Consider the following 15,475-nt stretch of genomic DNA (forward strand, 5'->3'; position numbering starts at 1 on the left):
GGAACTGGAAGACTAGTCAGGATAGAGGGAAAGATTTATGCAGCAATGTACAGAGACATCCTAAATGTCAATGACAATGGCTTCACAATAACTTGTTAAATGTCTTTAAGTGGCCCAGCCAGAGCCCAGACCTAAATCCTATTAAACATCTCTGGAGAGATCTGAAAATGGCTGTACACTGTCACTTCCAATCCAACCTGATAGAGCTTGAGAGGTACTGCAAAGAGGAACGGGCAAAAATTCTTAAAGACAGGTGTGTCAAGCTTGTGGCATCATATTCAAAAAGACTTGAGGCTGTAATTGCTGCCAAAAGTATTGAGCAGAGGTTGTGAATACTTATGTACATGTGATTTTTCAGGAGTTTTTCAGGTTTTTCTGTAACCTTCCCTGGCCTTGTGCCTTGAGACAATCCTGTCTCGGAGGTCTACAGACAATTCCTTTGTCTTCATGCTTGGTTTGTGCTTTGACATGCACTGTCAACCCTGAGACCTTATATAGACAGGTGGATGCCTTTTCAAATCATGTCCAATCAACTGAATTTACCACAGGTGAACTTCAATTAAGCTGCTAAAACAGCTCAAGAATGATCGGTGGAAACAGAATGTACCTGAGCTCAACTTAGAGCTTCACGGCAAAGGCTCTGAATACTTATGTATTATATGTGAATTTTCAGGTTTTTTTTCATTTTTAATGAACTTGCAACCATTTCAAAACATCTTTTTTTCACATTGTTATTATGGGGTATTGTGTGTAGAATTTTGAGGAAATTGATTAATTTAATCCATTTTGGAATAAAGCTGTAACAAAAAATGTGAAAAAAAGTAAAGCCCTGTGAATACTTTTCGCATGCACTGTACCCTTTAGAAGTAAAGCAAGTGTGTTTGATGTTTCAGTTTTTAGAAAAAGAACATAAAATACACAGTAATGCATTTAATGTTAAAAGAGTATTCAAAACAATAAGCCAAGAAAAATATTTTTAGATGCATATTGTTTTTTAATGGTAAGATACGCATAGAATTATTTCATAATATCTGTATGCATGTAAACACAGTCAGGGGTGTCTGATGTTATATTAGATTCTTACACTAGGTCATAATATAATAAAGCTGCCGTCTGTGTCATTAATGTTAAAGGGATTAATTAAATTTAAATTTAAATTTACACACTCCCCAAAAAAAAAAAATAAATAAAAGGATTGTCTAAAGTGACATTTTTTAAATAAAGGTATTTTATTTACTAGCTAATAACCTTTTCATTACATATAAAATTAAACTAATCATTGGAGCCTGATAGAAAATCCTCATTTACAAAAAAAAGAGGTCTGTTTTAGAGGGTTTTGCATCTGAACTCTTCAATTGTAATTTTTGGGTGAACTATCCCTTTAATCAAACAAAAGAAAAGAAGAAATAATCTTATAATACCAAAACTTATGCTTTAATAATAAACCAATTTATTTATAAGACTATGCATTGAATGCTTTTACACTAAATGTTTAATCATTATTTAGGTTCCTACCTAAATGCTCTGTTAAACAATGTAAAAAATCCTCTTATTTGTATGTACTCTGCTGTTTTTGTTATTTGCATTGCTGTTCTTAATTTAAATAACAAAGATAAAGAACAATTTTAAAAGTTATATTAAAAACTACATTTTAATATGTAGCATAAATAGCATATTTATAGGTAAAGAAATACAATATTTCTTATTTACTGTGGCAAAAATCAAACAGATAATGAAATAGAGCAGTTCCTCTGTATGCAGTTAGGTCCTGTAGTAGAGCTGAATAAACCTTGACTCTTGTTTCGGAGATCAGACTAGAGCGGCAGTCGCCGGCAGTGGCTTGAAAATGATGTAATGCTTGGCAATGACAGTCCATATAAAAATAGCCCAACATGGAAGTTGCCAACTCACCACTTCTCCCATAAATCTCTGCTGCCGTCACAGGAAATGACATCATAGGGAAGATATGCTGTGTAACAAGCATTGTGTATACATTTTATATTAGACTAGACAGCAGTAACGCTTACAATGCTAAGTAAAAGATTATTGTAGAGACAGTACTATCTAGATATCAATATTATTAATAATAGCAATAACTGTTTCTTGTTTGATTTGAGCCGTTCACGCTTATTTCATTGTTTCTTAGTGATATAAGTTTCATTGTTCAGCTTAGGATGTGATATCACTCAGTAGGAATGAGTCATAGATGCAGAAATGTATGCAGCATAGATGGAGGAAAGCTGTAAACCTGTAAATGTCTGCTTGCTTTTTTCATCAGTTTGATCAATAATTCATTATCAAAAGGTTTTTGATGTTCTGATGTGATGACCTCAGAGGCTGACAAATGCATTGCATCAATTCATAACAAGTGTTTCACTTGATATATCTTCCTTATGAAATCTACTGTACATGAAAACTGAATGCCTTTGTTTAGCTGTCATTTCCAGTGATGTGTTACATTTGAATCTTTTAAAAGCATACATAAAATGAACCTAAACCTCTTTTACGATAAAACAAAAAACAGTAGTGAGTAACATCTTTTGGAGTAACTCTTTACACATCTCTCTGTTTTTTCAGCTTGAGAAAATGCGAGCTGTGTGTGAGGATCTGCATAGTCGAGTTCCTGACAGCATGGTGGAAAAGGCCTCTAGTATGGCAGCTCTGCACAGCCTTCTGGAGTACCACGACTCTTTCAGTCGAGAGGTGGAGAGAGAGAGCAGTGCCCTGACCCTGCTCAGACACCATGTGCTCAACCTGTTCCTCCATCCTCACACCACTGCACCCACCATACTTAACTCAGAGAAACCCAGTTTACTGGAGATCCAGAGCATTCAGGACAAATATGACATGTATGAAGATCTCTATCTATCTATCTATCTATCTATCTATCTATCTATCTATCTATCTATCTATCTATCTATCTATCTATCTATCTATCTATCTATCTATCTATCTATCTATCTATCTATCTATCTATCATCTATCTATCTATCTATCTATCTATCTATCTATCTATCTATCTATCTATCTATCTATCTATCTATCTATCTATCTATCTATCTATCCATCCATCCATCCATCCATCCATCCATCCATCCATCCATCCATACATGAACCTGCCAATCATTCTATCATTCTGTTGATCAATCAATCAATCAATCAATCATTGGTCTTTTTACCATTCTTTCCTTCCATCTAACCATCCGTTACTCATCCAAGACTCTGTTGTTAAACCATCCATTATTCCATCTGTTGTTCTGCCATGCATCCATATAGAGTATCAAGTCATTATAGCTGTCTATGATGTTCTCTCCATCCATTTCATCATTCTGTCATCTATCCATCCATATTCAATTTCGGTTGTTTATTCATTTGTCTATCCTTCTATTTTCAATTTGCCCATCTATCTATCCATCAGTCCATCCATTTGTCCATTCATCCATCTATCCATCAATTTGTCCATCCATCAGCCATCCATCCATCCATTTACCTCTCCATTCAACTATGCATCTATATATCCATTCAACCATTTATCTATCCATTCAACCATCCACCCGTCTATCCATTCAACCATCCATCCATCTATCCATCCATCCATCCATCCATCCATCCAACCATCCAATCGCTCCATCCATCCATTCAACCAACCATCCATCCATCCATCCATCCATCCATCCATCCATCCATCCATCCATCCATCCATCCATCCATCCATTTGTCAATCTATCCACTTGTCTATCCATTCATTTATTTGTTCATCCATCCATCCATCCATCCATCCATCCATCTTTTCGTTTGTCAATTTGTCCATCCATCCATTTGTCCATCTATCAATTTGTCTATTTATCCATTTGTCCATTCATTCATCTATCCATCCATCTGTCCATCCGTTTGACTATCCATCCATCCATCCATCCATATATCCATCCATTTATCCATTCATCCATCCATCAATCCACCTATCCATCCATCCATTAAACGATCTATCCAACCATCCATCCGTCCATCCATCCATTTATCCATCTATCCATTTGTCAATTTGTCCATCAATCTATTTTTCCATCTATGCATTAATCCATCCATTTGTTCATTCTTCCATCTATTCATTTGCCAATTTTTCCATCTATACATTTGTCTATCCATCCATTTGTCCGTCTATATATCCATTTATATATCCATCAATCCATCCCTTTGTCCATCCATCTATTCATCCATTTGTCTATCAACCCAGCCATCTATCCATACATCATTCTGTCATTTAATTTATTATTCTGTTCTGTTTTTTTATCCACCTGTCCAGCTATGCATCCAATAATCATTTTATTGTTGTTTATCTTTTGGATGTTTTGTTGAGCCAGCCATCAATGTTATTTTTTTGTTTGTTTTATCATCCCTCTATTCATCCACCCATCAATCCAACATTCTTTTCATCTGTCTATTAATGTTCCTGTCTGTCTGTCTGTCTGTCTGTCTTGAAGGCAAATATTAAATTCTAAATGTTTTAGCTTTGAATAAATTAAGCTTATAATTGTTCCAGTTCTTTTCGTTTCTGCAATGCTTGAAAACATCTGCAGTAAAATCCAGATATTGAACAACAGTTGTTAGCATAGAATGCCACGAAAATGATTCCAGTAATTTCTGAAATATTTCCAACTCTACTTTTCCGTCATCTGCTTTCACATCTTCAGTCATTTGCATAATGTGTGTTTTCTTCCGTCAGTCTGTTGCAGCAGGTGTGTGCTAGCAGACAGCAGGTGCAGATGGAGCTGCTGGAGAGAGAGGAAGTGGTGAAAGAGCTGGGCCTGCTGAAAGGGTGGATCCAGGACACCCAGGGGCTGCTTCTGAGCCCCACTGCAGACCTGGATAACCTGCTCACTGACCTGGAGGTACTGCAGAGCTCCTTATACAGTGGAGAGATGTGAGCACTTCTCACATTGTAGCATCCTACAACCTGGCTTATGATAAGTAACTGTTTTTTTCTTTTTCTTTTTTTTTTTGTGGATTCTGCTAGGCGGCTCATGGAGGCATGCTATCTCACCGTCAGAACCTTGAGCAAATTGTTGATCGTCAGCAGATGAAATACCAGGACCTCCACACTATCCTTCCTTCTGAGATCAACACCCAGCTGGCAGAGGTCACGCTGGCTCTGAGTTCTGCAGAAGATCAGGTACTTACTATTCATTGTACATATCGCTGTCAATTTTACATTGTCCTGTTTTTTTTTGGGAGTATGCTGTTGCATTTTGCACTGTCTGTATTTTGCACTGTCATTGTATTTGCACTATCTGTATTTTGTACTGTCTGGTGCCAGCACCTAAGCTTTTCACTCATCATAGCACACATGCTGCTAATGATGTGACAATAAAAGTAATTTGATTTGATTTGATAGTTGTCACACTTGGTCAAATGCCTACCTAATGAGGTAAATATAAATGAAGTAAAACAGACAGGAGCACAAGACCTACCATTGACAATTAAAAAGTTAATTTGGCATTGATGAAAAAAATCTGCTCATCAAAAACACCTGATAGTTTCATATTATGAAATAATTTGTTTTATTTGTATTTTTGTAATTGTTAAATTATTTGAATTATAACTAAACTCTACATTATCATATGTTTACTTCATTGCAAAATGTAGAAATGCTTGAAGGCTACATTACAATATTTGTTTGAATCTTATTATTTCTATGATTAAACTATACTGTAGAAACTTGTGAAATAGAGTGTTTAATATCATAATAATTTTTGATGTAGCAACAAATTGGTATCAGCTGTCAATACATTTCAGAAAAGGTAATACCTCTTTATATCTTGTGCTTATTTCTTTTCTTCTTTTTGTTCAGGTGCAGGCAAGGGAAAGAGAGGTCCAACACAGCAGAGGCATCAAAGAAGACTTTAACTCCAGACTTAAGGACATGTCAAAGAAAGTCAAACTCATCTCTCTGAAACTAAAGCAGAAGGCTGTGGATGTTGAGGAGGCTAAGGAGGAGACAGAGGTATGAATGCTGTGGTGCAGACACAGACCTGATTACTAAACAGCACACTGCAAAAGATGACACAAGTGTACTCCAGAATGTTTCTGCATAACCCCGTTTCTAAATATATCAGGAGTGGAATTCACAATGAGGCTGTGCTATTTTAGTATTAAGTATATATATATATATATATATATATATATATATATATATATATATATATATATATATATATATATATATATATATATATATATATATATATATATTATTATTATTATATATATATATAGATATTATTCTAGCTTTTATCAGTTTATCACTTTACTAGTATTCATCACTCCTTTTTTAGTGTTAACTTTATTTAGGTCTTTTGGTTGAGGATCAAAAAAATACTGTGCTGTTTTATCAGCTGTACATACTATTCATTTAATATCTGGTTTTAAATCAATATATCTTCATATTAAAAAAGAAACATTGATTCTTAAATCCCAAATTAAATCTTTTTTGTCAGTGGTGTTATTGTTGATGTGTTTTTTTGTTTGTTTGTTTATTCATTTAGATTTATTTATTTTTTAAACTATGTTAGTTTCTTTTTATTTCAGTAATTTATCAGATTTTTTTAATCTAAAGTAATTAGTTATTTAAAGTAATTGAAATGTTTTTGTTTGTCATCTCATATTTATATTAAATTTCAGCTATTAAATATTCATGATTCTATTTATTTTTGTATTTCCTAAAACAATTTGGTAACTAATAATACAAAATTACTAAAAGTTGTTTTAATGAATAATTGACGTTATAATTAGGAACACTACAACAAAGCAGCTTGTATTTTTTTCCAAGGCTTGTTAATTTTTTTTGTACTTAATTAGAGTAAGGTTAGGGTTAACCACTGTTTTTTCTTTGCCAGTTTGAAATTTTATTTTATCTTTGTTCTTCTAGACTCTGTTTGAGGAGCTAGAGGAGTGTGCTCGGGCTCTTTCTGAACTAGATGTGGCAGTTCAGGAGTTTGGTGAGCAGAATCCTCTCCTAGCCAAACAGCTCAGCTTCAGCCTGAGTAAACTGACTGAGCTTCATGCCCAGACTAGCAGACTGGCAGAGGAAAGAACCACATGCCTTCAGAAGGTCAGTTTTCGGAGAAACTGTCTGTGATTCTGTTAGTGGCATGCAAATTATTATCACTTTGTGTTTAATAAGTTGGAGCTTTCTGCATTTTAGGCCGAGAGGAACTTTGAAGAATTTAATGAAATGCTGACATTAACACTCAACTGGACAGAAAAAGCAGAGACTGTGGTCTCCACAAACTTGATTTGGAGTCCATTATCCCAAATGCAGGAACAAATCAGGACCCATCAGGTGGAGACTGAAAACAGATATCATCACAATTTCTGTGTAGCTGCTGGGGCTGAAATCTAATGCTGTTTTGTGTTATGTCTAAATCAGGCCTTATTGCAAGAGTGGCAAGACCTTCAAGGAGAGTTTGAGGGTTTGGTGGAAAGGGTGGCGCTGCTGGGAGAGGTGGTGCAGACAGAAATGCTCCACCAGCAGGTGTCAGAACTGAGTAGACACGCTGAAGAGCTCCAGCAGGGTGCCAAAACCAGACTCCTGACATTACAGGATGCAGCCAAGGTAAAACATGACACAACATCACATTGCAGAAAACTAGTGTGAATATTGCAGTTTTCGATGGCCTTTTTTACTCATGTTTGTAGTTTTCTGGGAAACATAGATATGGTGAAGTTTCAGCATTTCATTTATATTTTAGATTTAATAAGTTTTAAAATCCACTTCATTATAATTTTATAGTTTATTTCTAATTCTTATTAAATGTAAAAATACTGCCGTATGAATGCTGTAATCTACTTCAAGCTTCAAGTCTCTGGTAAGTGTAGAGAGTCATTGCCATCTAGTGGCCATTGAGGTAAGCTATATAATTTTTCTTTACTACATACGAAGGGTGCTCAAACATTTCCTTATAAAGGGCCAAAAACCAAACTTGATTGAGGGCTGTGGGCCGAATATATACCAAACCAAACAAACCAAAACATATTACATTAAATTTGCCATGGGTAATTTCCTAATTGGTTCGCTAATATTTAAAAATAACTAAAAACGTTTCATTAAATCTTATTAACTAATGCAATTTCATTTTTAAAATCTTATAATGAACTTGTTTACAGTTAAAACAAAAACAATGCAATTTATAGCACTATGGAGTTCAATGTTGAGATCAAAAAAGAAACTAGTCGACCTGCGCCTACCTGTTTTTACATTTTAAAAGTCTGAATCATTTACAACATTTAATTGAAACATTTTTTTTTAGTCAGATTTTTTCTGTAGCTCAGCAGTAAAACAAAGAAACAAAAGCTCAACCATCTTCTCATCATTCTCCCTCTATTTTCAGATGGGATAGTGGGCCAAATCAATGGTTACTATTGCCCAACTTTGGCCCGTGAGCTCCTACTTTGGGCACCTTTGCCAGTTGGACTTAATTTATGATTGTTCATTGAATAGCCATATACTCACCGCACTGCTTCATTCATTTATAGGTTTATATAGCAGCACTCACATTATTTTAAAGAAAGCAACCCCTTTTTAGGCCCATAAATTAGTCCTTTTTAAATTGTCTAGACTGTCATAACTAGCAGTGTGCCATAAAGAAATTGGGTAAATAATGTAGTTTAATTTTTTTATTAGATTGAAATGTTACAATTTTTATATATGTAGTTACAATTTTCACATAGTCTTTGATTATAAGAACATTATTTATGATTTAGTTAGAAAAATTTCAAACACATGCCATGTCTCTTAATATCTGCATTTGAGCATGCTTGGAGATTTCAACAAACATGAAGAAAATAATCAGTGTGTTGCATTTTATACACAAAATATTGTGTCTGTTATTCGTTTGCACCAATGACAATTTCAAGCAAAGCTGGAGCAGAAAATTTGTGTTCATTTGGTTCATTGATGCCCTCATAAAGGTGGCATGGTGGCTCAGTGGTTTGCACTGTTGCCTCACAGCAAGAAGGTAGCTGGTTCAAGTCCTGGCTGGGCCAGTTGGCATTTCTGTGTAGAGTTTGCATGTTCTCCCATGTTGGCGTGGGTTTCCTTTGAGTGTATGGGTATTTTTAGTACTGAGTTGTGGCTGGAAACACATCAACTGTGTAAAACATATGCTGGAATAGTTGGCACTTCGTTTCGCTTTGACGACCTCTGATGGGTCAGAGACTAAGCCGTAGGAAAATGCATGAATGAATGAATGCCCCCATAAAGCAAAATAAAATAAATGTACAGTAAATTAATCACTATTTCCAACACAAAATAGAGTTGTGTATATGGTTTCATGTCACTATATTTTATTCTCTATATTCTGTAAGGCTTCAGCGATTTGTTTTAACGCAACATTTTATACCATTTTAAACCCATTTAAGCTGATTATATTTTGTGGGCTTATGTCTTGTCTCCAGTAGACATTAATGGCTCTGAGCTGAAGTTAGAGGACTTTAGTGCCTTGCTCAGGGCACTGTGGTGATTTAAAAAGATTGTGATCTCAGTAACTCTTCAGGATCTGTCCCCACATGATTTAAACCATAGCCCAACTATCTGTGGTAGACCGATTGGATATTGTCAATACCTCAATGGATTTAGATGTCCAGAACAAGAGTTAGAGGTTGATTCTGTACATTAACCAAGCGCTTTCACAATAGCAGTTTGTCAATCCAGTGTATAGCAAAGCATCACTTTTGTCCACCTTTTTCTTACAGCCCCTGATACCTTGAGTGAGTTATGTAAGTATTCTTGTTACACTGTAAGCAGTCAATATACAAATTTAAAGGTTCACTCTAGGAATACAATATTAATTTTGACATTACTTTCATTAGAAAAGGGGTTTATCCTGCTTTTCCCAAAGGAGTCCTTTGTGTTTTTAAAGATGGATGGACCGTTGCTTTTAAAAAAGTATCCTTTCCAGTGCTTAAATAGCACCGTGCTTAAGAAGTACTGAAGAGACATGAAGGGGATCCTGGCTTTACATTCATTCATTCATTCATTCATTTTTCTTCAGCCTAGTCCCTGATGTATCAGGAGTTGCCACAGTGGAATGAACCGCCAGCTACACCAGCATATTTTATGCAGCGGATGCTCATCTGGCTGCAACCCAGTACTGGGAAACACCCATACACTCAATTACACACACACTCATACACTACGGCCAATTTAGTTCATCCAATTCACCTATACATTTGGACCATGGGGGAAACTGGAGGATGGAAGAAATGCCAACTGACTCGAACCAGTGACCTTCTTGCTGTTCGGCAAATCCTAACCATCGAGCCACTGTGCCTCCTCTTGCCATACAATTATAGAATGATTAAAAAATATTATAAAATAATATTATAACAAACAGATATTATCGAGGTCTCTGCAGGAAAGTAATACGAGTTGCCAGATCAGTCGGCATGGAGGGTGTGTTTAAATGTTACCTGATTGACACACATCATAGTGACCGTCAGGTTGAGGTAGGGTAGGGTAAAGGAGATCAGTTTCATTTCAATGTCATTCATTTCATGATTGACAAACACACACCAGTTAGAAAACACAAGTTCAGAAATGCGATCTTTTGTTCTGCAGAGACCTCAGTCTCATCCAAATTGGCATTGGAATGAACATAAAGATCGTGCTGTGTGTCTTTCTGTGTGCAGGACCTGGCGAGACTTGAGAATGATGTAAAGAGTCTTCATCAGTCTATAGAGCGAGTGCAGGAGACTCTGGCTTCTCCTGATCTGGCTCGCCTCAGCCTCAGAGAACAGCTGGCTCAGAGACAGGTAAACCAGTCTAGTCCGGTTCTCTTTATTTCACAACACTTTTTTCAGATGTTAAAACAAAATGATACAAACAGTATAAAACAAACAGAAAGGATTGTGGTATTCGCAATAAACAATTATTATAAATGTTAACTATTTTATTATTGATGTTATAAATCATACAATTGTTGTTAAGTAATATATTTTCTTTAACATTACAGATGTTAAAAAAGATTATATTTATGTTGTGGAAAATACAGAAATATGTTTCCAGTAAAAATATTTAGATTTATTTTAAAAAATATGTATTTGACTGAAAATATAAAGAAGCATATTCCTTGGATCAAGTTTGTTTTCTTTTAATTTAAGGATAAATACAACCCAGGTAAATTAATAGTTTAAGTTAAGCAAAAAATGTATACATAAGTTACTGATTTTACTTAACATTACTGGTTTTTAACTGCTTCGTTGAATCGTTTGTTACTCAGCTCCTGTTGTCAGAGATAGAAGGTCTGAAGCAGCAGGTTCAGGCTATGCAGATGTGTCAGAGCGCCCTCCGCCTGCCAGAGGACGTGATGGCAGCTTTACCACTCTGTGTTACAGCACTGAGTCTACAGCATGAGAGCAGCCAGCTCCAACACAACACTATTCAACAGTGCAATATACTACAGGTAAATACACACAACACGTCCTCATTCAATTCTCAGTTTAAGCTTTCACTCCACATTTTCATCTGATAAAACAAATAGAAAATAACGGCCTCTTTTGATTGCATAGGTCCTAAAGTACAGTACAAGCAGTATAATTCTGAAATTAAACTCATTGGTTTTGCTGACTGACATTATAAATGGACTTCTTGGAGCTTGATCCAATGCTACAGAAATGTTGAATGTTGCACAGTTTCATATAGCACGCTCGTGGGATTTACTGTATCTGGGCTCGCCACTTGTGTATGTAATGGCTCATTTAGCATCTCTCTTCACATTCCCCCAGGAGGCCCTAGTGCAGTATGAGCAGTACGAACAGGAAGTCAAGAATCTACAGAGACTCATTGAAGAGGCTCACCGTGTTATTCAGGACCGCCCTGTTGCCACAGGAAACATACAGGAGCTTCAGACACAGATACAACATCATGAGGTCAGGAAGTACAGTGTATCCTTCTTTCATCTATTTTCACAAATAAATGTCTAGTGCATCGTTTCTCTTGCTTTGTTCAAGAAGTTGTGGTATCTATTAGCTTTCCTGCTTAGTAAATCAGTCAATCTCGATTCATTGCATGCATGTTGTCTAAGCTATTACTCAATGCATTGCTTTGCAAGTCGACCTGCATTGAGCTGGAATGAGTCAAGCCATAAATTCCTAACGTGTTCTCAATGGGTGTAAAGGTGGTTTTTTCGAACTTTGACCTCAGTCTGCTTTGTCCTGAATCACATCAGGTTCTTTCATTCTCTCACGCCCTTTTGCCCTGTTTCTATACGTTTGTGCTCACAAAGACTTTCACACTCTTGAAAGCAGTGAGCAGGTCTGTACGATTTAAATAAACCTGAAATATGATCAAAATAAAACCTATAACTAGGTTACAATTTACCTGGGTGCAATCTTCAAATCATAGAGATGGTTATATAAATAAAATCCTGTAAGTGGTGTAATGCACAGCGCTGTGTTTGTTTTCACTTGGAAAGTTTTCAGAGTCTCAGAGCGGCTCGGTATACAGTTAATGTTGCTCCACCTAAACTTGATTTGTTATTTTGCTTGTAATATGCCTTTGCCACAAACACCTTTCCAAAATTGTAATGTGAAGCAATTGTAAAGAGGATTTTATTAACAAAAGTGGAAAGTTAGGACATGAGTGTCAAACTCAGTTCTTGAAGGTTCGCAGCCCTACAGAGTTTAGTCCCAACCGTGCAACAACACAATAACCTGCAGGTTTCAAACGAACCCCAATGACTCAGTTGGTTTGATCAGGGATATTTAATTGGAGTTAAAGGTAAATTCTGCAGGACTGTGTCATCTCTGATTTAGGGACTCACTGGAGTTTCCCACAAAATAAAAGCTTGATGATTAATTCATTTATTTTATTTTCGGCTTAGTCCGTTTACTAATCCGGGGTCGCCACAGCAGAATGAACCGCCAACTTATCCAGCACATGTTTTACGCAGCCTATAGCCTTCCAGCTGCAACCCATCACTGGGAAATATCCATACACACTCATTCACGCACATGCATTACGGACAATTTAGCTTACCCAATTCACCTGTACCACATATTTTTTTGGATTTGTGGGGGAAACCGGAGCACCCGGAGGAAACCCACGTGAACACAGGGAGAACATGCAAACTCCACACAGAAACACCACACACCTTGTTGCCAAGCTTGATGATTTAATCTTTTAAATATCAACATATATCCATGTTTGTGCGGTTGTTTTAATGTTTCTGCAGTTTAAATGTAAAATGTAGTTATTATTTAATTTAGATTTATTTGAGTGAAATTGCACAATAGTATGTACTATTAGGTTACAGGTTTAAAATGCTACAAATAAATATTTAAATAATTAATTAGATGTTATTAATATTATTGTTATATTTTCCATTCATCCTCCAAATATCTTGTTTCCTCAAGGTTTTAGGGAAAAAAAGAGAATTCAATAAATTAAAAATATATATAATAAATAATAAATACAGTAGTAATAATTGACACCTAATATGTTGTAGCCAAATTCTGCTGGCCTTCAAGCAAGCACTTTTTTTGTTTACAAAAATTGCGAATCTTTTTTCCCCATATGTGCAGCCCTAAGGGCGAGAGCCAGTTTAAATAGCACATCAATCTAAACCTATACTGAACATCACATCCCTGTGTGTTTTTAGCACAGTTTAGTTCAGTGAGGGCAGCTGTGGCTTTATTAGCCATGGTTATTTTCCTCTGCAGAGCTGCAGTTTTCTCCCACATGACCTCATTACCAGAGACTGGCCCGTCTCTCTGTCTTAGAGAAAGAATGACAGTTAGAGATAGAGAGAGAGGGAGAGAGAAAGATGCAGGAGGGGGAGGCTCCACAGGCCATACCCAAATCTGTAAGGCGAGCTCCCATCCTCCCCTCTCAGCCTCTCGCTTTGCGCCCAGTTCTTTTGTTTGCCTATAAAGCGGCATCAGGATTGGTGGAAAGAGAGGAAGTGAGGGGAAGGAAGGAAAACAGGAGGGGATTTATTTCCTGTTCTTTGTGTGTGCATGAGTGTGAGTTGGCCAGTTTGGGGGAGGGACTGTACATCCGCTGTCATCTCCCCGCCCACTCACTCCAGTTGGCTGAGCTCTGTGCCAATCATGTTCTCTGCTGCTCGAAGGCTTGGCTTAATAGTCTTCCCCACCAGTGTTCTGATTGGCTGTGAGCTTGAAATGCCTTTGACTGAGCCATTCCTCTCGCCTGTGCTGTTTTTCTACTGCAAACAGACAGAGAGGGAGAATTTCTCAGCTCAGCTTGCCGGTGCAGCTCTCTGCATTAGCCCCCTTTTTCACTATGGGACTTCATCCAGGATGTGTATGTTTGGATTCAGTGGAATTATAAAGTAATGTGTCGTTGTGACAGGAACTGGCCCTGAAGATAAAAGGCTACCAGGAGCAGATCTCGGCCTTGAACTCCAAGTGCAAGATGCTGACTGTGAAAGCCAAGCACGCTACTATGCTGCTGACGGTCAGCGAGGTGGACGGCCTCTCAGACGGGTTAGAGGAGCTGGAGGATGAGGAGGACGAGATGCCCAAACATCCACCAACACACCCCTCTGTTGTCATGGTGAGTGATTTACACTTGGGGCGGAGGGTGCTGTTTTCCTTTCACTGTCAGACGAGCATCCCATGGGTCTCTTGTTTCTCCCACAGGCTTGTTTGCGTCTCTGCATTGTGTATCTCTTGTTGTTTGTTGGTGAGAGAGGAAACAGGATGAGGGTGTTAGTTAGCCTTGACTTTGTCAACATTAGCTGGTCCGTACGGTTACCCGGTGTTACATCAGGGCCGGATTCCACATTAACCGCCAGCAGTTGAGCTCGCGCTCCAGCTGTGTTCACGCTCAGGCTTAAAGGGGTGTAGCTTTGCAGTAGTTCAGCAGTCATTGTATCTGGATCTAAATTTAGCCTAATGTTGGAGTGCTCAGATTACTTCAGTTCATGCACGCAAGCACAATTCATTATCGTATGCTAGCATATTGTGTTTTACAGTGAGTCTGTGCACATCCTCTGCTTCATTTCCTGTCTGCTTCATTCCTTTACTGTGATGAGAGGTCTGTAAAGGGCTTAGTCATGGATACTCTTAACAAATGTGGTGTGTCTGTAATGCTGTGGTGTTGCTTTGCAGGGTCTTTCTGCTTGAATCATGAGTTCCTGACAGACTTGTAGGGGATAAACTCTGCCAAAGATTTGGGGTTGAGAAATGATGATGAAATTATTAATTAATTTATTTTCTTTTTGGCTTAGTCCCTTTATTAATCAGGGGTTGCTACAGCGGAATGAACCGCCAACTTATCCAGTCAATGTTTTTCGCAGTGGATGCCCTTCCAGCTGCAACCCATCATTGGGACACACACACACACACACACACACACACACACACACACTACGGACAATTTAGCTTACCAAATTTACCTATACCACATGTCTTTGGACTTGTAGGGTAAACTGGAGCACCCGGAGGAAACCCACACCAA

The 15,475-nt window shown here is 37.3% G+C and overlaps 1 protein-coding gene across 2 annotated transcripts in view; it reads left to right on the plus strand.

Annotated features, from left to right (window-relative positions):
• Nucleotides 1–15,475, plus strand: part of syne1a (spectrin repeat containing, nuclear envelope 1a) — a 238,807-nt gene that overhangs the window by 174,502 nt on the left and 48,830 nt on the right. For both annotated transcript variants that reach the window (XM_087298227.2, XM_087298228.1), the window contains 11 exons: nucleotides 2,578–2,849; nucleotides 4,721–4,886; nucleotides 5,012–5,167; nucleotides 5,846–5,998; nucleotides 6,923–7,105; nucleotides 7,199–7,336; nucleotides 7,424–7,609; nucleotides 10,684–10,806; nucleotides 11,274–11,456; nucleotides 11,779–11,922; nucleotides 14,366–14,569. In XM_087298227.2, the coding sequence (XP_087154353.1) occupies nucleotides 2,578–2,849; nucleotides 4,721–4,886; nucleotides 5,012–5,167; nucleotides 5,846–5,998; nucleotides 6,923–7,105; nucleotides 7,199–7,336; nucleotides 7,424–7,609; nucleotides 10,684–10,806; nucleotides 11,274–11,456; nucleotides 11,779–11,922; nucleotides 14,366–14,569 (1,908 nt within the window). The remainder of the gene's footprint in view (nucleotides 1–2,577; nucleotides 2,850–4,720; nucleotides 4,887–5,011; nucleotides 5,168–5,845; nucleotides 5,999–6,922; nucleotides 7,106–7,198; nucleotides 7,337–7,423; nucleotides 7,610–10,683; nucleotides 10,807–11,273; nucleotides 11,457–11,778; nucleotides 11,923–14,365; nucleotides 14,570–15,475) is intronic.

This window comes from Danio rerio, chromosome 20 (genome assembly GCF_052040795.2).
Source record: "Danio rerio strain M-AB ecotype USA chromosome 20, GRCz13ab, whole genome shotgun sequence".
Taxonomy (NCBI): Eukaryota; Metazoa; Chordata; class Actinopteri; order Cypriniformes; family Danionidae; genus Danio; species Danio rerio.